Source organism: Trematomus bernacchii, unplaced genomic scaffold, assembly GCF_902827165.1.
Source record: "Trematomus bernacchii unplaced genomic scaffold, fTreBer1.1, whole genome shotgun sequence".
In the NCBI taxonomy this organism is placed as follows: Eukaryota; Metazoa; Chordata; class Actinopteri; order Perciformes; family Nototheniidae; genus Trematomus; species Trematomus bernacchii.
Window position 1 is genome coordinate 10070962 of NW_022987714.1, and position 26076 is coordinate 10097037.

At 41.7% G+C, this 26076-nt stretch overlaps 4 protein-coding genes across 8 annotated transcripts; 2 read left to right on the forward strand and 2 right to left on the reverse strand.

Annotated features, from left to right (window-relative positions):
- Nucleotides 1-1600: 1600 nt before the first annotated feature.
- fnbp4 (formin binding protein 4) lies at nucleotides 1601-9675 on the reverse strand. 3 transcript variants are annotated; one of them, XM_034141392.1, is made up of 18 exons: nucleotides 9657-9674; nucleotides 9240-9305; nucleotides 8581-8658; nucleotides 8370-8485; nucleotides 8095-8269; nucleotides 7610-7757; nucleotides 7353-7455; nucleotides 6921-7265; nucleotides 6619-6808; nucleotides 6376-6494; nucleotides 6188-6292; nucleotides 5762-5895; nucleotides 4616-4776; nucleotides 4019-4326; nucleotides 3260-3377; nucleotides 2628-2821; nucleotides 2268-2425; nucleotides 1601-2128 (listed from the first exon to the last, which is right to left on the reverse strand). In XM_034141392.1, the coding sequence occupies exons 2-18, from the start codon at nucleotides 9241-9243 to the stop codon at nucleotides 1915-1917; spliced, it is 2670 nt and encodes an 889-aa protein (XP_033997283.1). In that variant the 5' UTR covers nucleotides 9244-9305; nucleotides 9657-9674; the 3' UTR covers nucleotides 1601-1914. The 3 variants fall into 3 exon arrangements, with proteins under 3 accessions (XP_033997283.1, XP_033997284.1, XP_033997282.1); XM_034141393.1 differs by lacking the exon at nucleotides 8581-8658 and having other exon boundaries at nucleotides 9657-9675; XM_034141391.1 differs by lacking the exon at nucleotides 9657-9674 and having other exon boundaries at nucleotides 9129-9301.
- Nucleotides 9347-12200, forward strand: LOC117491423 (seipin-like). The gene has a single exon (XM_034141394.1). It carries the CDS (start codon nucleotides 9635-9637, stop codon nucleotides 10907-10909), a length of 1275 nt encoding a protein of 424 aa, XP_033997285.1. The 5' UTR covers nucleotides 9347-9634; the 3' UTR covers nucleotides 10910-12200.
- Nucleotides 12201-13339: 1139 nt separating this feature from the next.
- lrrc10 (leucine rich repeat containing 10) lies at nucleotides 13340-15241 on the reverse strand. Its single transcript, XM_034141395.1, has 2 exons — nucleotides 15104-15241; nucleotides 13340-14883 (listed from the first exon to the last, which is right to left on the reverse strand). The coding sequence occupies exon 2, from the start codon at nucleotides 14735-14737 to the stop codon at nucleotides 13913-13915; it is 825 nt and encodes a 274-aa protein (XP_033997286.1). The 5' UTR covers nucleotides 14738-14883; nucleotides 15104-15241; the 3' UTR covers nucleotides 13340-13912.
- A 1594-nt stretch (nucleotides 15242-16835) lies between these two features.
- On the forward strand, nucleotides 16836-25845 carry cnot2 (CCR4-NOT transcription complex, subunit 2). Of its 3 annotated transcripts, none has more exons than XM_034141399.1 (15): nucleotides 16836-16936; nucleotides 17926-18054; nucleotides 18141-18234; nucleotides 18426-18573; nucleotides 18729-18911; nucleotides 19044-19123; nucleotides 19601-19726; nucleotides 19961-20085; nucleotides 20219-20336; nucleotides 20694-20850; nucleotides 21309-21370; nucleotides 23619-23668; nucleotides 23760-23860; nucleotides 25060-25204; nucleotides 25290-25845. In XM_034141399.1, exons 2-15 carry the CDS (start codon nucleotides 17938-17940, stop codon nucleotides 25374-25376), a joined length of 1593 nt encoding a protein of 530 aa, XP_033997290.1. In that variant the 5' UTR covers nucleotides 16836-16936; nucleotides 17926-17937; the 3' UTR covers nucleotides 25377-25845. The 3 variants fall into 3 exon arrangements, with proteins under 3 accessions (XP_033997290.1, XP_033997291.1, XP_033997292.1); XM_034141400.1 differs by having other exon boundaries at nucleotides 18162-18234; XM_034141401.1 differs by lacking the exon at nucleotides 19601-19726 and having other exon boundaries at nucleotides 16837-16936.
- Nucleotides 25846-26076: the final 231 nt, after the last annotated feature.

Consider the following 26076-nt stretch of genomic DNA (forward strand, 5'->3'; position numbering starts at 1 on the left):
CACCACCTGAATGCTTTCATTATCTCAAGTCGTGAAAGAGCTTGTTTAATATATAATGATCTAGCCTTGGGGACGGGATGCAATGAATACAAGTTTGACAACATCTCCTTTCTAACAGGGAAACCCAGTGCACATTGCATGTATCCAAATGCACAGTTTATGAAAATAACTTACACCGCCTCCTCCCTGCTAATTCCTCCTCGTCTTCTTCTGTGTTGGAGTCATTGGTGTCAGATTTGTCCAACTGGTGGGTATTCCACCAATTCCTGATGGCAGAGACGGCCATGGTCGGTCTTTTCTCTGCCAGATTGAAAAAATGTAAGTCATGAATGTTCTATGTATTAGTTACCAAACTGAGTAAGAACACATTGTCCTGGCCACTACATCGAAACAGGCATGTCAGAGTCAAAGTCAACTTTATTATCAATCTCCTGTGTGAGATAGATAGATATTAAAAATATGAATTATATTATCATGAACCAATAGAGATGTTTTGAAGCCAATGCCAAAATGGCATTGTGTCATAGAATGTCAGCTATAACACATTTTAGTCTTCTTACAAATGCTAGAAATCCATTATATTAAGCTTTTCAGACATCTTGTGATGTAAAAACTTTAGAAGCCTACTAAATGTAGGTCACAATTTAACAACACATCCACCCAACTAATAGTAGGATGGATGTGTTGCTAAATTACCACTTAGTAATGTTAAAATATGGACTGACATTTTTAAGCTGATATTGATGAGTTCCTGAAGTTGAACTATTAAACATGTGTTGATAACGTATAAATCCCTGTACAGTAGGCTATAACTTCAGCAAGCACGTGTACAATTGTTTAATAGCATAACTTTTTGAGCGAATTCACGGAGATATCAAACTCACATGAGAGATGCTGAGTGGATTTCTCACATCGTCTGTTGCCTTTCTGCTCAAAGTAAAATGCCGGAATAAAAGTCTTCCTTATCCCGTTACATGGCGTGAACGCTACTACCTTACTTTCTGTTTTTTGTATGCATGAATTCCGCATGTTAACTACAGATGCTTGGTCGCCACTTCCACACTCATGAAGTGACACGCGCGTAAACATTATGTTGTAGTTGCTAACATTTTCTTTAGCTACGTCAATTAACAATAGATAGCATATCTCAGCTCTCTGAAATGTTATCAATGAGTGGCAGACACTTACCTAGCTTACATTTCAAATACACAAGCTTAACTTCCTTTTATAGACACAAGATAAGAGCGAAAGCATAGCGGCTAGCAGGAGTGGAAGCCTTTCCAGAAGTACGCAATGTTTCCATGCAACAGGTCCTCTCAACAACACCGCTGTTGCTATGGAGACGAGAAGCAGTGGCGCAAATCAATGGGTAGGAAACTCTTCCTCACAAATCCTCAAAATATATATCTCTCTATGGATGGAAGTGTATTATGGTGCAGGAAAACAGTGTTATCCTGTTTATTATAAGACATTAATTAACACCATGTAGGTTATTCACAATTGTTCTATTCATTTTTATTCAGGACTTTAAAAAACAAAGTATGAAAAAATAACTAGTTGTGATCAGGAATAAAACACATGAAAGCCAAAGAAAAACAAGTGGCTTGGAAAAACAGTTTATTAACTTTTTACAAAATGTACAAGTTCAGTGACCCCTCCTGCCCTTCCAAAAACATGGCTTCTCCCATAATACATATGTACAGAGTTGTAAAAATGCTCAATAAAATAGACAATCCCTCCAAAAAAAAATGCGGTCATCTTTGTGGGGTCTATACAAAAAATTGTTTTCGATGAACTCAAAACTTTTGGCACGTTTACAATAGTGACTACAAACCAAGACAAAGACATTCAAACCCCTCTGGAGAATGGCCTTTAAATGTCTCCATCATAAACAAGAAAAAATTATAAAGAAAGTCAATAGATCATTTCACAAAACATAATATGGGGTAGAATGACCTTTAAGTAATGGTTGTAGTGGATAAACAAAAAAAGAAAGAAGAGAAAGGCTGAATGGGCAGTGTATGACCCAGTGTGGGTGTTACGTCTTATTCGTCGTCTTCCGTTTCTTGAGTCGGTCCCGCCAGTTATCTGGAAGTGACTCAAAGTTGGCATTCTTAGAAGCTTTCCCCTGTAGGATTAACACAGGTAATGAAGAGTTAGCAAGATGAAACATGTCAAATATCAAAAGAAACAAGGAGAACTCAATAGAACAGTTCAGCTACATCTTCACAACTATAAAAAAAAGTATATTTAAAACATAAACTTACGTCATGAGCTGCTGGACCTTCCAGTCCTCTATGCCCCTTTTGTTCAGCTGATCTCTGTCCTCGTCACTGGAGCTACTCTTTTCTTCTTCATCCAACTCTTTCTGGATGCTCTGCCACTTCTTCACCAGAGATGGCATTTTGATCTTACTCTTTTTTGTCTATAGATAGTAAGAAAAATCACAGAATTGGTTGTTTTGTATGTAATATTTAAGCAATGGATTGAAAGGATGGCTTGCCTGTGTAAACTTTACATGCAAAGAAAACCAATACAGAATGTTAACAATAGAAAAAGATAATCCTCAAAATATTGGGGAATTGTATTTACTGCCCTCCATGTAAAATGTTAACTGCAGTACTAACCTTTTCCTTTTTCACTTTCTTGGTCTTGTCTGTGGGCAGAGCTTTGGCTCCAGGAGGTTCAGAGGGCGGCTGGGAGGGGGGCAGTGGGGGCTGAGGAGGTAGAGCAGGGAGGGGGGGGGCCGGAGGTTCACAAGGGACCAATGGAGCAGGGACAGCCGGTACGCCCCAGTAGGCAGCAGCGGACATTAAAGGGGCTGCAGAAAAAGAGAAACCTTTATTAAGTAAACACCTGAAAGTATTGCAATTGCACTTTGAATTTAAACACTGACTTATTGAGGTGTGACACTGTTGTGCTCACACAAAAAAAGTATGACAAAACAGATTTATAAACCTAGTTTATTACCAAGAAGCTTTTCCCACACAAGTTATTTGCTAGATGTATTGGTGAATCGCATAGTAAGAAAAATAAAAACATGACAAAAATATCTACTATTTGTATATACAAACAAAAAAATGGTAAGAGCTCCAAAGTTTTAACAAGTGACAGATATACAAAGGATTAAAGACAATGAGATTGGACTCTAGTCTTGTTTCAGGGGATGAGTAATAATGCTGTTTAGGCACACGTTTATTTGTGCCATTATGATTCACACAAACTGTAACTGCAGATGGTTAGTAGGGATATGTTTTACCTGCACTGAAGGCAGGCTGGGTGTAGAGAATAGCATTGCTGCCAATAGTGATGGCTTTATTCATCTGACCGGCTTTACGTTTCTGACCCTTCCCATAGGGCCCAGACGACTCCAGAATCTGTGTGACAAGAAATATAAGAGTTAAAAAAGGATGTCCTCTTTAATTAGAATTTTTTTGTAGGTGAACATTACCAAGAGTTCACCAACTAAAGAAGAAACTCGATTCAGGGTATATGCAGGAATCCTGAAGTCAAATGTAATACCTTTTAAGACCTTTTTTAAGACCCTTTCCATACATTTTAAGACCTCATCGCCACTTTGAGTTCTAACCGGTTACATTGGCGACACACTTTACTATATACAGTATCTATTGTCCTTCCTCCTTATCTTCCAACCATTTGGACACAGACTTGCATTTCCCCATAACGATGTTGTTTAACAACCGGCATAAACTGACCTTCACGCGCTATCAAGCAGTGAGCGCGCGATGTCCTGTTCAGATGATGTCAAATCCAACGGGATGCCATAAATAAACTACACAGAATCACACTACACACCTACGCAATGATTACATTCAGGCAGACTGTAGAATACAACCTCTTTGGACAATTTATATACTTATTGAAAACAAGCTACAAAATGTAATACCTTGGAAAATGCTGCTTAATACTTTTTAATACCCTTAATTTTCACTAAATTGATTTATCAACTTTTAATACTTTTTAAGACCCCGCGGACACCCTGCGATTACTCCCGTACCTTCATGCTGGCAGTGCCTGGAGGTAAAGGAGGCCTGCCGCTGCCATCTAGCTCCGTTCCGGGGGCTGGCGGCTCCCCGTCATCATCGTCATCCATTTCCATCTCCACCTCCATGATCTCTTCATCGCTGTCAGGAGGGGGAGGGGGTGGAGGTGGTGAGCCTGGGGGGAGAGGGGGGGGCGGAGGCTGGCTGGAAGGTGGAGGAGGTGGTGGGCTGTCAGGAAGCGGAGGTTGAGATGGGGGAGCGAGGGATGTGGCACCAGGCTGAGGAGGAGCTGGTGGGGCGGCGGAGGGAGATGTACAAGATCCTGGATATTTAAGAAAAGAAAGAGAAAACGGAAGTTATTATCATACCAAAGATTACCCTTCCAAATAATACAAATATATTTCTACTTGTATCTATTATATTATTTATTGTATACATATAAGGAACAGCATTTAGTCACATGATATGCACTTAATTCATCAATACAATATTCACTCCCATGCATATATTTATTAGGAAACACACTTGTAAAAAAGGAACAATAATATACATTTTATATATCTTAGTCAATTTGCAGGTCTTTGGAGAAGCAGGAGTAGTAATAGACTGACCTGTGACCCCACCAGCAGATGCAGAGGATGTTTTGCTGTCCCCTTGACTGGAAGTCTGTGTCTGGGTATCTTTCAGGTCCTCCTCCTTGTCCTCCTCTTTCGGGAAGTCCCACTGGGAGGCATTGGTCCGGTCGTTCACATAGAAATACCGCCTGTGCTCTCTAAAGATTGGGACAAGAGAGATAAAAGGCAAGAGTTTCAATGACTGGCCTTGCAACTGGCTGATTGGCATGATACCCTGGGAACGGAGGAGCAAGAGTGGACATAGAGGCCACAATAAAGGGAAGGAGTGTTGGTAAGGACAGCGACTTTAGCCGTCCAAATCGAAAAAACCCAATTAGAGTGTGCTTTTGGATGTGGATAGGGAACCCACCTTGCTCTCAAAATCAAAGAAAGCAATTCAAACCATCTCTAGGTCCTGAAAGTAGCATTCAGCAGCTCACACCATGGTTGTCACATTTGTTCCATTTTTTAGACAACCATTCCCTCCCAGACAGAGGAAGACGCCAGGGAGGAAGCACCATTATGAATCATTAACAAACATTGTTCAGAAAAATGACAAGCACAGTCAACTGGTTTAACATCAGAAAGAAGAATATAAAAAAAACAGGAAGACATATGAAATAGAGTAGGTCTGACCTGCTGGATCCCGTCATTGCTCCATCTTCACCTTTTATTTGATGCGTGATACTCCTCGCTTCCACGGCATCACTCTGCTGCATTGCATTCTGGTGGTTGTAGTCCTGTAAAGTTCAAAACTCTCCCAAACAACCAACCTTCCTACCATATTCCCCCCTCCCATATTTTCCACTGACTGGACCCATAATCAGTCTACAAATGCCCTCACAACAAAGGGCTTAAGAGTCTGTGTTATGGGGGCAGGGAGTTTTCTCTGTGGCAGGAATATTTAACAGGAAGCAGTCTGGCCCAGAGTGGATGCTCCCTTATCAGTATGTGCCAGGATTGCATCACAGAAACCTGAAGAGTCTGTTTCTGGCAAGTATTCTGATCCTCTGAGACTTGTTAAGCTTCTCCCCAAGTCATGTAACAAAGTCTGCAACCTCGGCCCTGAGAAGGGTGTAGTCACACGGTAAGATTTTTGGGGGACGAAGGAGTTTAGAGATGTGAAAGGTAAGGAGCGCGTACCTGTCCCAGTGGCAGGACCAGCCTTTAGGAGTCGCGTTAAGTTCGTAATATTTTATGTGTTCGGCAGCTTCCTGAAGCCTGCGGCGAAGATAGATCCCGTTCAGAGCGCCTTCCCTCCAGTCAGCAATCCGAGTCTGCGGGGGGGGAAAGAAGACAAGAGTTAGATAGAGCGCAGGAAGTAGAAGTAAAGGGATAAAGATGCATCGAGACAGAAGAGCCACAAGATAGATGGGTAACATGAAAGAGTAATTACAGTAATTTTCGAGAATGACAACTTGTGATAGATTATTATGAGGATTTTAAATATTAACTACTACCACACGAGATGAATCATTAAATGATATGGGAAAAAATTAGCGTTAAATATTTTAGATGTGGGTTGTCAACTGGAGGCCAGGATAGTATTGCCTTAAAATGGTCTCTCACCTCAGTTTGTAGCAGAAGAAACTGAAAGTTTGAAATCGCTTTTTTGTTTATCCCAAGGAACTCCATCTTGCTGGTTAAGGTGTTGGCCAGTTCTCCAATCTGAAACTACATTTTTGACATCATTAAAAACATGTCTCAAAAAGGAAATGTCATATTATTGTGAGTAGTGATGGTAACATTGTGGTTACCTTGAGCTCAGGTGTTTCCACCTCTTCTTTAGCCGGTGGCTTTGCAACAGTTTTCTCCTCAGAACTGTCAATTTCCTTGTCTTCTCCTTCTGCAACGCTCTCTAGGACCGTAGGAAGAGCTGAAAGAGACAAAAGATGTTTAAGTTTTTGTCTAAAAACATTTAATAAGTCCAATATTTATGTTTCTTTCAATATGTCTGTCATGCACGCCACCTTGCATAATGTCTATTTATTTGTTCTCACCAGTCTCTGCGTTGTCCTGTAGGTCTGAGCCTCTGCTGTTGGATTCCGGGCTGGGAAGAGAGGGGAAGGCAGTCTTCCACCGGTTCTTCTTCACTAAAGGGACACGAGAACCAAGTTCTTGGCTCGTCTCAGAAGAAGGACTGGAGCCCCCTGCGCTCCCATCACCATCCTCCAGCGCCCGGAGTTCAGCCTAAGATCCAGACAACATGTTAAATGCAATGTCAAAACACTGCTGCACAAAAATAATAATATATATGTTGAAATTATTCCTGCAAGTAATCAAATACTGCTTTAAACCCCACCTTTTTCCTCTCCAGAGCCAGTTCCAGCTCTATTGTGTCTTCCTCCGTCTCCTCCTCAGTGTCAGAGTTTTCTCCCGACTGCTTCTTGGTGGAAGGATCTTTCTGGGTAGTTGGGATTGGGTCAGGGTCTGACCGAGGGGTGGAGGGGGATCCTGCAGGGCGAACACCATCTCCATCAGAATCCAAACTGTCCTCAGGCTCATCCAAGCTTTTAAGTAGCAGTTTCCTCCATTTTTCCTCTGCTTCTTTCACTTCAGTAGGGATCAGCGGACCAAGCAGAGATGCAGCGACTCCACGGCGGTCCTCCTCTTCACTTGTGAGGCCGACAACACTCTCAATTACCTCCTATAAGAAAGAAATATGAGCATGATGTATTAAACACGACATAACCCAAGCTCATTTACATTTGTGTTGCACTTAAATGAAACTTGCCTTCACTTTGGTCTCTTTCACTGGTGGCGGGGCTGTAGCAGGTGCAACACTTTCTTTGGTGTGATGATCTGAATGTGCAGTGTCATTGCCGTTGAGACTAGAGCTACAAAGAAATACACAAAATACATCACTGACTTGCTGTACTGAAGACAAATCTAAAAAAGTGAAAATAACTGTACTTAAGATGTTTTAACTAGAAGGATTTATTTATTATTACTAAATTGTGATAACAATGCTTCTCTTTCAGTTTTTCCTACCTGTTGGCATACTGCCCGCGGATTTGCATCTGATCGGCTAAATAGTGCGGGAGCTCCCAGGACACCTCATTGCTCAGAGTGTTCCAGTAGTAGTAGCAGCCAGAGTTCTCATCCCACACCTCCTGCCAGTCTCCCATCTCGACATCAACTGCAAAAAAAAACATATAAATTAGATGCTTTGAAATATAATCATGACATATTTTAGGTGATCTTTGTAATATATGCTAATACCAATACCATAGTATCAAGCAGATAAATCCACCATATGTTTTGGGGATGTACCGCACTAAGGCAATATTGTGAAATGTAATTTAACTGTTATGACAATAAATCATTTAGCTAGGGTACAAACTGTAGGCTACACCAAAAGAACCACTAGATGGCAGAAGAGTTTTATACAACAGAGATACTTAAAAGGGTATTTTGTCAATAAGTGGGATATCAGGCTTTGAACCCTTGATCCAAAATAAAGAACAGATAGTTACCTCCAGCAAGTGAGCACTGAGTATTATACTCAAACTCTTTGCTTTGTTGGTCCCGTTCCCCACTGGCGGCTGGCTGTTGAGCATTACCCTCAGGTCTGGGTGGGTTGGTAGTTGGGACTGAAGGATGAGATGCTGCATCTTCTGAATTTGGCTGGGTGGTGATTGCATCAATTTCCTGTGGTGGGATCAGAACAACAAGAATTTACATTTCTGACAACTATATTTTCTATTTGTTTAATTCTAAATCAATACAATATTATGCAAATTGTACTTACAGCCATGAAATTAGCCAATGTACTGTCGATGTCAGTTGACTTCGCCATAACAATCTGCGAGTCTCCATCATCCTCTTCATCACTATCATCATACGCTCCAAGCAAGGACAAACCCTCTAAAGGTGGACACAAAACAACTGTGTCAGATCAAAACGTTTTCCATTGCATGATAAAGAAAAACAGCTCCGCATATAGACACATTTACTCTTACCCGTGGCCTTTACTGCGGGATTCTTCATGTTTGTTATTCTATCTCTCACGAATCTGAGTCCATTACCCTCCTGTTCGTCTGCAAAAATGTCAGCCCAGAGGTTAGCATTGGGCTAAACAGCTGCTACAGCGAGCTAGTTAAGCTAGAAGCTAACGCCATTCTCCCATACAGACACCACACTCACACTACTAAAGCAAGTTAAATGTCAGTATATTTTAATTAGGGAGTTTCATTACATGTGGTTAAGCTGGCCCAGTGATTTGCCATAAGCCTGTTTTGGCATGTTCACAAAAAACTAGCTTGCTTACTTAGCATGTTAGCCAATAGCTAAAATAAAAATGTATTATTTCGTTTCATAAGCTAACATTTTACTATCATTGAGATATATTTCGTAAAATTGCTTTTTTTTCGCGAAAGTTATTAATGTGGCAGCTACATTTAGTGGAATAAATCGTTTTTTACGAGATGGGCCCTATCTGCACACCTCACGCATTTAGCATTCAGCTAGCCTGTCGCTAAAAAGCCACTGAGGTAACAGTAAAGAATACCATCAGATCCCGAGGGGGCTTCTTCCCTCTCTCCACCGCGGAGCCCGGGAGGTGAAAGCTGAAGGATCGTTCTCCGACCGACCGCTCCGCCTGTGAGGCGACTTTTCTTACCCATCGCAGTCTCTCAGTCTGGGGGTCTGCTCCCTTCCCTGGCGTCGGTGTTGCGGCTCTGTCTTGCTGCTCCGGAGTGGCACAGAAGAAAGAGAACATCAGCTTCCGGTTCGTAGGGTCATGTTTTGTGTACAGTAGAAGCTATGTTTAAAGGCTAGCTGAGTTGCTAACGAGCTTAGAAACTCACCAAACGAGTCTGGGAGACAACTAAAACGTATCACCTTTCGGAGTCGTGGATATTTTGGCCGAGTAACGTTAGCTTATTTACATTTGTAAAACAATCTAGCTTAACAAGAACAAACTCAACCTGAGCTGAGTGAGTGTGTTGTTAGTTCAGCAGACATGGGAGGCTGGAGATAAGCGATTTCACAGTTTCGGAGGGAAGACGCCCACCGATGAATGAATATAAAGACCCACCAAGGAGGCAGCAGCAGTCGAGGGGGCTCGAAGGACGAACAACTTCACAAACAAGGAGCCAACAACGGTCCGGAGCAGACACGATGGGTGCTACGATGGGACCGGCGCTACACTGGATGCAGGATGTTGCAGCTGTGACCCTCCTCAAAGCCCGGCGGACACTATTTCAGGCTGGCATCCTCTTCTGTGTCCTGTTTCTGCTACTATGGGTGTCCATCTTTCTCTATGGAAGCTTCTACTACTCCTACATGCCCACTGTGAGCTTCTCCACCCCTGTGCACTTCTACTACACTTCAGATTGTGATTCCTCAGAGTCCACACTCTGTTCATTCCCCATGGCCAACATCTCCTTCATGAAGAACGAGAGGGACCAAGTGATGGCTTACGGTCAGCCTTATCGGGTGTCGTTAGAGTTAGAGATGCCCGAATCCCCTGTCAATGAACACTTGGGCATGTTCATGGTCAAGATGTCTTGCTACACCAAGGGTGGGAAGATTGTCTCATCAGTGGGCCGATCTACAATGCTGCATTACCGATCCAGCCTTCTGCAGAGCCTGGGCACTTTACTGTTCTCTCCTTTCCTTCTGACTGGCATGTCTGAGCAGAAGCAGCTCATTCAGGTCGAGCTCTTCTCAGACTACAAGACAAACGCTTATCAACCCTCTGTTGGTGCAGTCATTGAGATCCAGTCCAAACGAGTGCAGATCTACTCATCTCAACTCCGTATCCATGCTTTCTTCACTGGTATAAGATATGTTCTGTACAACTTCCCCCTGACATCTGCAGTCATCGGCGTGGCCACCAACTTTGCCTTCCTCAGTGCCATTGTGCTGTTCAGCTACCTGCAGTTTATCTGGGGGGGGATCTGGCCTCCAGAGCAAGTTAGAGTAAGGGTTATGATGGGGGACAACACCCGAATCCAGCAGAGGAGAGAGGAGGCCCGGAAGCGCATGGATAAGGAAAATTCACAGAAGGACCTCTGTTCTCCCCAAGTGATTGGTTCTGTGAACGAGGCCTCTGATTTTCAGGGAAATGACACGGTGGTGGAAGCATCATCAAAGGAGCCCCCAGAAATCCCAGATGCCTTAGGGTCTGATGCACCGGACACCAAGGAGGAAGAGTCAGAGGAAGGGTCTCATGACTCTTTGGTGCCCACGGGGGAAGACGGCTCAGACGGGTTGGAGGGATGCCAGCTGCCTTCCCAGGGTGAGACCACCCTGCGACAGAGACTCGGGCCCTGGATGAGCCTGTGACCCATGCCGCTGCAGACAACCTAAGCACCAATAGTATACGCTCCATTTTGCATCACTCTTCAGCAAACCCACTGATGAGTCAGCATAGATGCAGATGCATGATGACTAAATACCTGTGTTGTTTTAGCTAACAAACTAATGCTTATTATCTCGTGTTGAGAAGACTTTACCTCATTGCAACTTTGAGCTCTTCTCATTTCTTTCTGCTTATTGTGTACAGCACTTATAAAGGTCTATGTTTTTCCATCTTTCTTTTCATGAAGCCTATAGCAGGATATACCACATTCCATTGTCCATTGTAATGCCTACAGGAATGTGGCATTACTATTCAGTTGTTACACAAATATTGTAATACACCCTTTTAAAGTTAGTTGAACCTGCCCATGTTTTACTGCTTCTATGCCTGTACGCACTCTCTGTATTACCAGGTCAAATATCAGTAGACGGGGTTCTAATGTAGCTTCAGCGTACTTGAAATGCAAGTTTAAAATGGTTGAATTAATGAAAGAATGTTGCACACCCTTTTAGAGAATCCACAAAACCAAGCCTTGTGATTTCACCGAGGCTCTCTCAGACCAATTAGATTTGGAAAATGATCCCATAAAGTGTCATTGTTTTAATAACCTCCTTTGAAAATATGTGCAATGCGTCCGGCCTGAGGTAAATAAAGAACATGTTGTGATTCAATATACATTTTAAGCTTGCAAAAAGAGGCATTTTGTCTCAGTAAATACGGTGGTTTTACAGCCACAGCATATGAAGTGAATGTTTCAACGCTTTTACTTCATTGCATCATCATCATTCCTCTCTATCCAGTATATGCTACAGTGCAGTTGAAACGTTGCAATTTCCTGTTGGGGATTTGTTTATTTGTTCATAATGACAAATCACCAAGAAATGTAAGATGGATCTTTTAAGTAATATATGTCTGTCAATTAACCATGTTTGTATTTAATATTAAGGAACAGTAAGTTAAGTTACTTTGTTGAAATACTGGTTGTGAGAGCTATAAAGTAAAGGTGTTTAACACATGGAGGTTTATGGTTTAAGCAAAAATGTATTTAAGAGTTTGAGTTCAGTTAAGTTGTGTTTACACAGGGTTCGGAACCAAAGATATTGTCAAATATGATGTAATCATAGTAAGTACATTTGGATTGTGTCATGAATAATATCCTTGCAAATGACCTAAAGTTATACTGTCTCTACGTGCATGTGTTGAACAATCAAAAATGAACTTTCTTGTTTATGTTTGGGTGACATTCCTGTCAAACAATAAAGCCGCTTCAAAATATTACTTTGTTTTTGTAAATTTCTTTGCATTTTTGTGCTTTAACAGGGGTGGCAAAATATTAAAGTCCTACAAGGAATGAGATTGTACACTATTTAAGATTTAGAAACCCAAATCTGACAACCATATAAAAACATTTGTACTCTCATAGAAGTGTATATTGATAATGTATAGGTTAATAAATCAGAGAATATTTTTTAAAACAGTAACCGTTTTTTCAAACAAAATGGATGCCTATTAATACACTTCATTATTTTGTTAAAGTGTACATGACAATGACCAAAACAAAGTTATCTTTGAATTATCGAATTTTGGTTATCGAACAATAATTAAACATTTCCTTACTCCAAACACCACATATACAAATACGGCAAAGTCCTTTCTTTTTAACATAATAGAATAAGGCAAACCTTTCAAATATTTTTTCATATCATTCTGATAAAAATCCTCATTAGGTTAAAAATCGGTAAGTGTTTTGACTAATCTTGTCAATTGACAATTTATAAAAGATAATTGAGAATTGATCAAGTGTGATATTAAATACACATTGATGAAAACACCATTTTTGATTTTACAGTGCCCCTCGCTGCGCCCAGTTATTAGTCACACCCAGAGCCAGAGTACTGTAAAATCCACATTTAGTGACGTCTTTGAATTTAGGCATGCTAGGGGGCAGTGTAACAGTATCGAGATGTGTATCTTTTACACACACTGAACAGCATTTGTATAACTTAGAATGATGTCATGTTCGTAGAACCTCTAGGATTACATGCAGAAAAATCAAATAGTTGTTTCATTCAATATGGTTACAGTAGTTTAGTGTGTTCATGCTGTGTGAAATAATCACGTTTCCAGGAAAAGGGCTGGTGTGCAACCTTTTTTAATTTATTTTCCTACGCTCCGTTAAGAAGCATTCCAAATCCCTGAAATGATTCATTGTGGGATGACATTTCATCTTGTTTGCAGAACATTTTCCTGGTATGCTGAGGAATTGGAAAAGTGCATTTACGATCTGTTTCAAATCTGAACCTTATGCTGAAGATATTCAAGCCCATTAGCAGCCTTTATTCAAAGCCACAGCCCCAATCTATCCGATGAATTATGCATTGGTCTGGATAAGGAGTGCACTAATTGTATTAAAACCATCCATCACTTGTATTAAAAACCTCACTGTATTTGGCCTCAGTAGGTACAGATATCATCTCATACTCAGCTTCAACAACATGAGTGTAATGAATCCTTTCTATTTCCTCCATCTCTGCCATACCGCCCAACTGCGCTGTCAATTTAACAGAAGTCTTTTGCACTCACACAGTTTATCAAGTCGACATACTGTACAAATGCCAGTTCTGATGGATTCATCGTACAAAACTTGGAAAGATCACAAGATATATGTTTAATACCATAAGATAAAGATGTTTAAAATGTTTGAATTACAGAACATCTGATGTTGGTGGGAATTACATTTCCAATGTCACTGAAGCTTTCATTGAATCCATTTACAGAGTTTTACTAATTCAAATAAGGCCCCAACATTTTATAGAATCATTATCAAACGTCCCCTTTGACTCACATGGTTTTTACAACAACTTTCCTTTACCATATATAGACCACATGCCATCAGCCTTGTGTACAACACACCACTCAGCGTCAAGTGTTCCACTTGAATGTCACCCACGCCTCGTCACAGCTTCAGGTCACTTTGTTCCTTGACCCTAAATGTTGTGCTCCTCCTCAGGGTGTACCTCTGTGACCTCTACTGTAGTGTCACCCGCTGCTTTTGACCCATCATCTTCCTGCTCATCATCTGAGCTGTCTGCCCAGCGCCCGACTCTCCTGCATCCCTCGCCCACCACCGGGGCGTTAACACAGGGGTTGTGGTCATAGATGACAAGTTTCAACCCCAGCATGTGAGACAGGCAGGGGAAGTAGCGTATTTGGTTCCGATCAACATCAATGACGGCTAGAAAGTGCATTTCCAGCAACACTGGTGGGAACGCTGCCAGCTGGTTCCCAGCAATCCAGATACTTCTCAGCTCTTCCAGCACTCCAAGCTCTCTTGGTAAACTCTGTATCTGGTTATAACCAAGGTGCAGGGTCTTGAGATTAGGGAGCTCACAAATCACCTGAGGGAAAACAGTGAAGCAATTAGTCTCCAGCCACAGAGTATTAAGCTCCTTGAGCTCTCTTAGTTCTCTGGGGAGACTGTAGAGCCTGTTGTTGCCCAGGTAAAGGATGCTCAGCTGAGGCAGTCTGCAAACAGCTGCAGGGAGCTCTTCAAAGCAGTTGAAGTCGAGGGCAAGGAGCTGCAGCTTCTTCAGGCCCTGCAGATCAGCTGGTAAACTGCTGAGGTTGTTGTCACTCAGGTAGAGCTTTACCAGCTCACCGAAAACACAGGCAGCAACAGGTAGCCGACGCAACTGCCGGCTGCTGAGGTCCAGGGTCCGATCAAGTGGCATCTCCTTCAGGTCCCCCACCAGGAAGCGTTGACAGCGCTCTGAGGGAATGAACGCAACTACGCCCCGCATGGCATTACCCATCTCTACCAGTCTCTGAAACACCAATGGTCCTCCTCATCAATTTAGTGCCAGACAAAGGGTTTCACTGAGGTAGGCAGTTGGCGTCTTCAAGTAAATATCATGGCATCCCATTAATGCTGCTCCACCGCCCTTCTGGAGTTATTGATCTTGAGAGAAACAAAACAAAGTTGCAACAATGTAATGCATCTTTGTTGTACTGCATTAGCATATGAGACTGCATGTATCAGAAATAACTTGATTATGACGTTGAAGTACACCCTTGTATGTGAGAGAAGCCATGAAAATAACAAAGAAAACAACCATCAGCAAGGAAACAGAGACCATATTAAGCGTAAAGATGATCGTATGACAATTAAAAACACTTACTTTCCACTGTTTTCCTGCTGGTGTCCACGCCTTTCAGCACCTACAGTAAGCCATTTGTTTATCCAACTTAATGGGCTGAAAACATTGTTTTCCCAGGGCAGATATTCCCCAGTGTAGTCCTCTCATATCGCTCAGTGGCTCTGAGCTTTGCCCTGACTTTCATGGCGATAGCAACCACTAGCTACTCTCTCCTCCCCATTTGTGCCTAATGACTTTCCCCCCTTCTTCTCTGAGATGACAGAGGTGGGAGAGGGAGACAAAGGGAGGGGCAGGGTGCAAGCAACCATGCGTTGTGATGAAAGAGCAGCGAAGGTCATTTACATGATGTTATAATCGGGCCCAGACGCAGTTTTGGGTCTATTCCACTGGGCCAGACAAGTGGGCCTGTAATGTGGAATAATTTAGAGAATTTGTCAATGTTCACAGGGAGAGAGTTTTTTGTGTTTTGCTCTGACCTCAATTGAAGTAAATGATTGAGTGTTTTTGAAGGGAAGGGAAATTAATTTACAGGTCCCCATGAAAACTGAAAGGTGTAGTGAGGTGTGGTGGAGGGTGCATGGCTCTGCAGGTCTGTGTTTTGTCAGTGCCACATTTAATCTGTTTGAACATCAACTGTGCAATCATTGTTGAGTGAAGACATCAGTGCCATACCCCTCCAAATGCAGGTGCTCATATTTCAGTTTTCAATGTAGGCATTAAAGCCCAATATCATTTCCTATTTATCTTTCCTGGAGCAGGGTTTACTCCTGGACTGCCTGAGGTGTGATTTACTATGTTATGTTGCATACCTTCATTAGGGCTATTTTCCAAATAGATAATACTGAGAAGGAATTTCATTTTCCTTATCAGAAGGGGACACTGCTTGGCCCTTGTCTGTTTTAACTCACTGACAGACTGTTTTTAGCACTTGTCCTTCCCCTTATCCACTGCGTGGGCGCCTCAAGCAGGCAACAGTGCAACCCATACCGAGTACACAGAAATAACAATGTAACTATGTTAGTAAACCTTTTTTGTGCCAGAAATGTTTCTATGTAATAGCAGGAGGAGCACATGTCTTATTAATTTCCCTTTGTCTTTATTAATGTTATCTTTGACCTGCTTTTTCTGCCATAACTAGTCAACATTTGTGGTGGAAAAAAACGTCCATGAGCCTTCAGGTTTAATCATACCTACTTAAGCTTAAGAGGCAGCGATGCAGCGATGCATGGTCACTCCAATTCAAATGTTGCAACAAAAGGATAATTATGTATAATAACTCAATATTTGAGCATCTTGCTAATTAACCTGTCATGGGAAATATGTAGCAAAAAAATGCTTATTGGGTACTTATCCTACTAGAAAACAAATGAATACAAAGTAATGAAGGGAACTTTAGGGTCCCCTGGTGGACAATTTGCCTGGTTGGTAAGGCCCTGAGAAAAAACAGCTTGAAATCGGAATCTAATGCCAATATCTTGAGGAACAGTTGACCAAATATATTTTATCTGGATATCCTGACAATGTTAATAAAAGAGGCATATTATGTCTGTATTGAATGCAGCTTCACAGTATTGTAATGCATACACGTTATTATGACCACAGGAAGGAGGTAGAGACGGCGGTGTCTTATATTCCCTGCTAAAAGCAAACACTTTTCTATGTGTTTTGTTTTGTTCAGTTCTTGGTGTCTGTTTAGTCTCTGTGGGACTAACGGAGTGCACTTTCTCATATTTTCAGATTTGTGTACGGAAGTGGTCAGCCGGTTGTAAGGTCAGAGGGTAAAGGCTATCCTTCTTTCGATTGTGAATACACACAGCCATCTTGGATCTAACGTAGAGAAGGGAAATTGATGCGGTGAGGATATTTTACTTATTTTTAGTCATATTAACACAGTTTGGGTCATAATTAGGCCTTCTGTATAAGCGATTTCCGTCGCTGTTTCCCCAGGTTTGGATACAGAGCGAATCGTTAGCCTTTAGCTTCAGCAGATTGTCGCTGCTGCTGCTGCAAACGGAGCGTAAACTGTGCCGAGAAAAAGCACAGCTGACTGGCTATATGGAGGCAGAAAAGGCCCACATTACTGCCTTATAGTGCCCGCTGCTTGGTAGACAAGTCGCTGTGTGTTGGAGTTAAAATGTTTCGTTATGTTGTGGTACTTGGCTCCTTGTTAAGGCAGCCCGCTTGCTAAGCTAACACAGATTGATTACAAGCACTTAGCTTGCTAACTACACTGGAGTTGGCTAACTAGCATGTTAGCATTGCTGCTGGTACATTTCTCAACAGTGTCAAATTAGGTATCTAATCTATTTGGAAATTATCATTCAGCATAGTAGTTAAGGAAGGAAAATAATTGAGCTGCCAGCTTATTTAATACATGTTTAAGATGAGATGAAAAGTGTGTTCTTATGGAATATCATAATGTTCTTCCTTAATGCGTTTACATCATTCAAAAGTAGACACACATACTGTTCAAAACTTTGTACTAAACATCCACAAGATGCCAAACGTGTTAAAGGGATTTAGGAAAAAATGAAAATAAATTATGCATTCAGAAAGTTGAATTTGATTAAAATGTGCACTCGTGAAAAACCGTGTCCTTTGTTTATAAAAGTTGATAATATCAGTAAAGTGTTGGGACATCCAGATGATAGGTTGTCTACTGTTATAAAAACAACAGATGTTTTTAACTTGATGTTTTGAAGTGGAATCGGTGTATTTAGATTATAATTGTTAACTTTACTGAAACATTGTATTTGTGTTTGTACAGTTTTTGATCCATGACCATACTTCCTTCCCTCGCAAATATTTGACAACAGCTCTGCTCTCTCTCCCTCCCTCTTCAGGTGACATAAGGCATGTTTGGTGCTAGAAAGAAATTTGTCGAGTTCGTTGAGGTAGTCGATAATGACTTCTCGGACGAAAGCATGTACTACAGCCAGCAGTCGATGTTCCCACATCGGTCGGACAAAGATGTGAGTTTTTTCATTATTCACAAACTTCTCTCATTTCAAGTGTTGACACCATTGGAGACGTTTTCTAGTTATCTTACTCTTTCTAGTCCTCAAATGTTTTCCTTCAGATGCTGTCGTCTCCCTCGCCATCGTCGTCGGGTCAGCTGTCGCAGCTTGGTGCGAGTTTGTACGGTCCACAAAGTAAGTGTTGTTTTTTCCTTTACACTCACAAATCAGTTTTCTCATATATAGCATATTTGCATCATTCCAGTTTAGCTCAGGAAGTCTTATTAAACCTTAAAACCTACTTGCATTTGAATGCAGGACACATTGCAGAGAAATCTTGTCTGATTGGTCTGACAGTATTTGTTTCTCTCCCTGTTTTTCTGCAGGTGCACTCGGCTTCTCAGTAAGAGGCATGGGGAATAGTACGCCTCAGTTAAACCGAAATCTAACGCAAGGCTCGCAGTTACCAAGTCATATCACCCCCACAACGGGGGTCCCCACCATGTCCCTCCATACCCCTCCATCACCAAGCAGGTTAGTATAAAAGTGCTCACTTTTTTTGTGAGTTTGATAACTGAGTTTGGATTCAAACTTGTGTGGCTGGCTTATAACAATAAATAATAACCTGGGAATAGAAAGGCAAATCACATGACGTGAGCTCTAAATCTGACCTATTGATGTTTTAACAGGGGGTCGTTGCCAATGAACACGAGAAACATGCTAAACCACTCTCAGGTCGGTCAAAGTATTGGGATGAGCGGCAGGACCAATAGTATGAGCAGCTCGGGGCTTGGCAGTCCGAACCGAAGCTCGCCAAGTATCATCTGTATGCCCAAACAGCAGCCAGCGCGCCAGCCCTTCACCATAAACAGGTAGACGGGTCTTTGTAGCGATCTGCTGTTCTTTTTGTTCCCTACAGTTTCTAATATACATGTTTTTTGATTTTAAGGAAAGTTCTGTTTTTGAAGCTCATGCTTTGTTTTGTTTTTCTTTCATCTGTGCAGCATGTCGGGGTTTGGTATGAACCGAAATCAGGCTTTTGGGATGCCCAACTCGTTATCGAGCAGCATCTTCAATGGCACAGGTTAGTGTGTTTACCTCAGGTGGGTATACCAAAGGATCATTAGTTTGGGGTTTTTATTCAAACAAAAACTTCTGTGGTTTAAATTGAATACAAAGTGAGGATTACATACATAAACACACCTTGCTGGAGGAGCTTCAGAACCGTTGATGTGATGACCTGGTTCCTGTAAAATAAAGTTAGTGTCTTCTCTAAGCAAGAGGCACAACTGCTTTTAAGTGCCGGCGGCGCGAGGCCAGAGTTAGAATCAAACTTTGGTATTTGTTGGTGAAAATACATTTATTTTCTGGACATAATGTAAGTTAATCTTTGACTGCTGAAACTGACGGTAGGTAACTACTGTACAAATGAGCTGTTTGGTTTAGTCAGCAGTTATTACTCAGGGGAGGGTGGGCTATTTTATTAATACAATTACAATCTCAAGTAGTTACATTGAGTTGAAGGTGACATTACAAGTTCCTAACCTTCCTATTACTGCAGATGGGAGTGAAAATGTAACGGGACTGGATCTGTCAGACTTCCCTGCGTTAGCAGACAGGAGTCGGAGAGAAGGGACGGGAAACCCAACACCGGTGCTCAACCCACTGGCTGGACGGGCTCCTTATGGTAGGCCATTAGGCCGCAGAAAGTGTCTTACTGTTACACACATAAAGCTATAGGAAGTAGGTTCCCCTAGGAAAGGAAATAGATATTAGCTCCTTGATTGGGTTGATAATACTAGCCAAGGCTTTGCTTTAATGCACATCCACAGAATAGCTTGTGATGACCTTTTTGTTGTGATTAATTGCTCATTACACTTCGGGGAATTATAATCTCTGCTTCACTGTGTTCATCATCAAGTTGGCATGGTGACAAAGGCTTCAACAGAACAGACGCAGGATTTCTCCATCCACAACGAGGACTTCCCTGCACTGCCTGGCCCGAACTATAAGGACCCCTCGTTGAGCAACGATGACGCCAAAACGGTAAGTGTGAGCGACTGGTGGTCTCTGCAGCACAATCTGGAAGGATGTCTGTTAATCATCATGGGTTTTAAAAAAATATTGTTCTTTTTCTTTTTATTTCAGTTTTTTTATAACTGTTTTTCTTTGATTTTAGAACTTGAACTCCGTAACCAAGAGCACATCGAATGCAGATGGACCGAAGTTCCCGGGAGACAAGACGACCTCAGCACAGAACAACAACCAGAAGAAAGGGATCCAGGTGTTGCCCGATGGTGAGACTCCTCAGCCAATCGTATCGCTCCAATTCCACTGAGACATCCCTTCTTAATCGCACAACTTGGGTGAGGCAGTTGGGCTCTCTACCCTGCATTTGGGGTTAGATAATTATTGGATAGGCTGCAGTGAGGAAACCACAAAGAATATGTTCAAAATGGTACAGACCATTATCATCCTTCCATTAGTCTGTCTGTGACCATGACATGTTAAGAAAAAACAATTGGCTTGGTTTGCTCTCCAATACGTGCACAAAGTGTGGGTTTTAAATATGGAGGTAATGTATTGACAGTAAGTATTAAGTGTAGTCCGCAGCCCAGCGCTTTCTTGAACTCTCAATTATCCGGCTGCTGCAGGTCGGGTGACGAATATTCCCTCAGGAATGGTGACGGACCAATTCGGCATGATTGGCTTGCTGACATTTATCCGGGCGGCAGAGACTGATCCGGGGATGGTCCATCTGGCGCTAGGAAGTGACCTCACGACACTGGGACTCAACTTAAACTCACCAGAGTAAGACAGAGGTTCTACCCTAGATACAGTCACATTTAAGTTTTTTTTAGCCACCAGGTGTATGGTCTAGAAATGATTCGAACTAGTCCAAAAACCCCGTCATGAAACACCGCAGCCCATTTAAATGTTCCATAACCTATAAAACATGATGAATACACAGGGTTTCCATGGTTACAATTGCATGAAGTTTTCTTTTCACTGAATAAATCTTAGTTAAACTCAGCTTTTAGTCTAAACAAGACCCCTCTTTTTTTTTAAGCTGGCATGCCATTTTGGACAGTGGGACATAATTGGCTCTGTGCATGACTTCTTTAAACGTTCTTGTCCCAAAAATAACATTTATCACAACCTACACTTACTTTATGTCCAATATATCTGTTTTATATGAAATATTTCTAGAAATTGTTCCGTTTCAATGTCCAGTGTCAAGAACTCACATCAGCTTTCTTTCCTGACAGAAACTTGTACCCTAAGTTCGCCTCGCCTTGGGCCTCGTCGCCATGTCGACCTCAAGACATTGGTAAGACATTCGTGTGAATTATAAGCGGGAGGATTACTTTTTAATGTTTAATACCTGCCTTCATTTAGTGATCAATTGGCATTCAGCAATAGCTTTTAAAGGGGACCTATCATGCAAAATGCACTTGTTGATGTCTTTTATACATAAATATGTGTCCCCGGTGTGTCAGGGAACTCACGCAGCGTCAGAAAATAAAACCCTCTCTCTTTTCCTCCGTACCCAAATCTCTAAAAACGGGGGTACAACGGAGCTGATCCAGATTTGCGTCCGATATGACGTAATATCGGAAATGTGGACCCACGGCACTATCAGAAAGTTGCTATCAGAAACTATGCCCGACTGTTTTGGACATAATATGGTCGGTGTTTACATTAGCATCACTAACACTCAGAGCTAACCTGTACTGGAGAGCATGTGTGTGAAGAAGCTGGATATAAAAAGGAACTCACCTTGTGGTATAACCGGCAAGAGAGAAAAGTTGCAGTCGAATAGTCCATTTAGCTTAGGAACCTTCCTAACGGAGTGAAATGACCCGGAAGTCCCTCAGTGGCAGCCATGATAAGTGCCGTTCAAATTCTCTAGATGAAAGGAAAGGAGGTTTCAAACTTCCTTTATAACCTCCTTTAGCTTAGGAACTACTGGACCTCCCTTTACGAAAGGAGAGGAGAAAATGCTGCCCCACAATGCCTTGCATTTGCCGTCACACAACATTCAGCCGTATAACGGAAACAACCGATTATGACCTAGAAATTATATCATGAAAGTTACGGTGCTTATTAAGCATTTTAAAACGTATGTGGTAACTTGCCAAAGTGCTTTGTTTTGAACGTTCATCAGTATTATAATCAAAAAGAGAAATGTGAACATTAGTTTTTACTGAAATGATCAAATAAAGTCAACATTTCACAGTCTTTACTGAGCTGTGTGGGGTTTGTTCAACTTTAAAAAGATGTTTGAATGGTGATATACACAGTGATAGATGTTAAGGACTAACGTTTATAATAAATACATTTGTATTGATTTTAAGATCTTTTCATACAATCATACGTATTGGGATCATTTGTATTAATGTGGACCGGAGGGAGAGGGTGACGAGCATAAGTTTCACTTTCCTTTTTTATTTCAATTCCAACTTTGGTCATGAAGAATATGTTTCTCTGTTGTCCCTGTTCATAAAGCATAAAACAACAGCATCAGAGCACGGTGCAGAGTCTCTAGATGAGTTTACAGTAGTCCCTCGTTCTTATTAAACATCCATGTTGTAGTCCGCTGTATAGAAAACTGTAGTTTCCATAGTTTCCCCACAGCAGCAGGCGCACATTTATGACGTCCGCTGGCGCATCATAAACACGTCGGATAGTGAAAGTGCAGTCGGATTCTCTAAAGTACCGCAGTCTCTTCTCCTAAATCCTTTTGAATTCTCCTATCCACTATCCCTTAACCCCATGACGTTTCACTCCGAGGTCAAGGAATAGACGATAGGGTTAGAACTTAGGAGCTGATTTTTGGACTATTCGACTGCAACCAAAGCCTTTGAGCTCCATACTGTTTCAGAAATAATCCTTGATAATCCATGATATGGCGTTTCATCACCGCAGTATCTGCCGGTAGAATCTCCCGCATGAGCTCAGCCCCCTCTTTTTTTTTTTTATCAATTTTTTTTTTTTTAAAGCTTTATTCCCAAAATCAGCACTTTTGAAACAGGAAGTGAAATAGAGGGATATGAGGCATGGCTAGAATGGGTGATCTGTTTGGTATTTTGAGCAAAACACTTCATAGACATGTTTTTTATATATTTGTATATATCTGAGACTTATGCTATTGCCTAAAAATAGCATGATAGGTGCACTCTAAGATGTGGCAGTCAGAGCCTGTCTGAAGTCATCTTTATGATCCCAGACAGGTTGTTAGGAACAAGATAAAGCCGCCTCATCATCTCACACATCCCTGGCTTGGCAGTATACAAATATCACAATTACTACACATTTTTTATATATCATTGGCTATGATCTACTAAAATGTACTGTACTGTATTTCAACGTTTCAACTTTAAAACGAGGTGTGTTTCAACTGCTTATCACAGAATCTGTATGTTTCATTAGTATATAACAACTGGCAGGCCAAGATGATGCATTTATTAAAAAACCCTCTCATAGGGAAGTTTTAACGTTGCATAATTGTAAATGTTCCTTATATTTTTCAAATAAAATGACTCATGAGTCACTCTTACCGGTTCTTGTCTTTTCAGACTTCCACGTTCCATCTGAATACTTAACCAATATCCACATAAGAGACAAGGTAACTATGAGCTTCAGATCAGTTTCAGTCTTCAGCTCCTGTATGTGGCCACTAAACTAACTCTCCTTATTCTCTGCTGTCTTGCCTCCAGTTGGCAGCAATTAAACTGGCACGGTATGGCGAGGACCTGTTGTTCTACCTGTACTACATGAATGGAGGAGACCTGCTGCAGCTCCTGGCAGCAGTAGAGCTGTGAGTACTAACATTTGAATGGTGACACCTGCAGAAACGTTGTCTATAATTTCTCTTTAGTTCATACTGGAAATAGTTCCTGTCCAAATGTGATAATGTTGTTTCTTCTCTGGTGGAAACGCAATTCGTTTCTGTCTTACCAATGTCACCAATATTACTTATTTAACGGCAAACAACTCAACTTTTTGAACATGTGCAGTCTGTTTGAATATTTTTGAACTATTGACAGATAGGGATGGGTATCGTTAAGGTTTTAACGGTACTACTACTTTTATCGATACCGCTTATCGATCCGGTCCTTTAACGGTACTCTTATCGGTTCTTTTGGTGTGTGTGTGTGTGTGTGTGTGTGTGTGTGTGTGTGTGTGTGTGTGTGTGTGTGTGTGTGTGTGTGTGTGTGTGTGTGTGTGTGTGTGTGTGTGTGTGTGTGTGTGTGTGTGTGTGTGTGTGTGTGTGTGTGTGTGTGTGTGTGTGTGTGTGTGTGTGTGTGTGTGTGTGTGTGTGTGTGTGTGTGTGTGTGTGTGTGTGTGTGTGTGTGTGTGTGTGTGTGTGTGTGTGTGTGTGTGTGTGTGTGTGTGTGTGTGTGTGTGTGTGTGTGTGTGTGTGTGTGTGTGTGTGTGTGTGTGTGTGTGTGTGTGTGTGTGTGTGTGTTAGAGATATAGAGATATTTTTTAAATGTCTCCGGTACCGATAAAAAGACCGATAACGTCTGAGCTTAACGGGAACCCGGTATTTAATCATTCAGCCCAAGGGCCCCTTTAATACCGGGGCTCGGTACCCATCCCTATTGACAGATCTTTTGAAGTGAAGAAAATCATATACCACTATATCTTTGACAAATACCTTGATATAAACATTATGACCATATGCTTGGTTGGACCATTGGTGCTTCACAACATATTCAGGCATCAGTAATGTGGAAATATTAACTAATGGGGGGGAGGCAAATAATAAAACAGATAGAACATTCTGAAAATTGCATTACTTTACTACAATTCATGAAAGACAACACTTAGGATATCATAAATCTTAGACAATATCTAGTCTCTTATATTAACCAGCCCTATTTGCAGTCAATTTAAAGTTGTGTGTCAGGCTGTCAGCGACTCGTCCCTCTTTGGGATCAAAACTTTCTGGAACCCTGCGTTTCTTCCCTATTTTCCTCTTATTCCTTGTTCATAACTTCCCCCCCCCCCCAGCTTTAACCGGGACTGGAGGTACCACAAAGAGGAGCGGGTTTGGATAACGAGGGCGCCGGGCATGGAGCCCACACTGAAGACCAACGCATACGAGAGGGGAACCTACTACTTCTTTGATTGTCTTAACTGGAGGAAAGTTGCCAAGGTAAGACATTGTCTTTCTGTTGCGCTTTCACCACCTGGCGATAAATGGCATGAACTCTTACTGACTCTTTTTGTGCGTTTCTAAGGAATTTCATCTGGAGTATGATAAGCTGGAGGAGAGGCCTCACGTGCCGACAACATTCAACTACAACCCAGCCCAGCAGGCCTTCTAAGGCCCGACCAGTCCAAAAGGCTGCAGCGGTTCCTGCACACAACACTGTTGGTCCAGGAGGTGGCGCTGTGGTTCACAGAGCTCGGTTTTTATTCCTCGAGGATTTGACTATCTTGACTGCGGGGGTCGTCGCCACCATTAAAACTGCCCTGCCTTTCCAAAATTACATGCTGCCCAAAACACCAACACTTGTTCTGTTTTTATTCTTTATGTTCCTCCTGTTTTTTTGTCTTGTTTCCAGCAGGGTCTGTGTTATGTTTACGTCTCTGAATCTGAAGCCTGTTTTCTTTTAGAAAAGGAGGACGGACCTTTTTGGCACAGGACAGTGACAGATCAAGGTTTACGCCTCGCCAAGTGTTAAGAACAGAAAAAGGCGAGGAAGTTAACATCCTCAGACGAAAGTGAAAGGGTGAAAGAAATGCAATGTTTATTGTTGCACTATATTTAGTAATAAAAGAACACAAAATTTGTTTGTGATTTTTTTTATGTGAACACTCCCAGATCATTATCCATGTTGTGGGACAGGGCTTCAAGCAACGTTCAAAAGGCATCTCTCTTCATCTCACCCTTTTCATTTTTCTTCCTTCCATTGATTCCAACCTCTGTATTCGCACCATCCAACAGATTTCTGTCTCATACTCCCTTCGTCTCTCGCTGTGACTTCTGTTGAACATGGACACAACTCTGGGAGACTGCTTTGG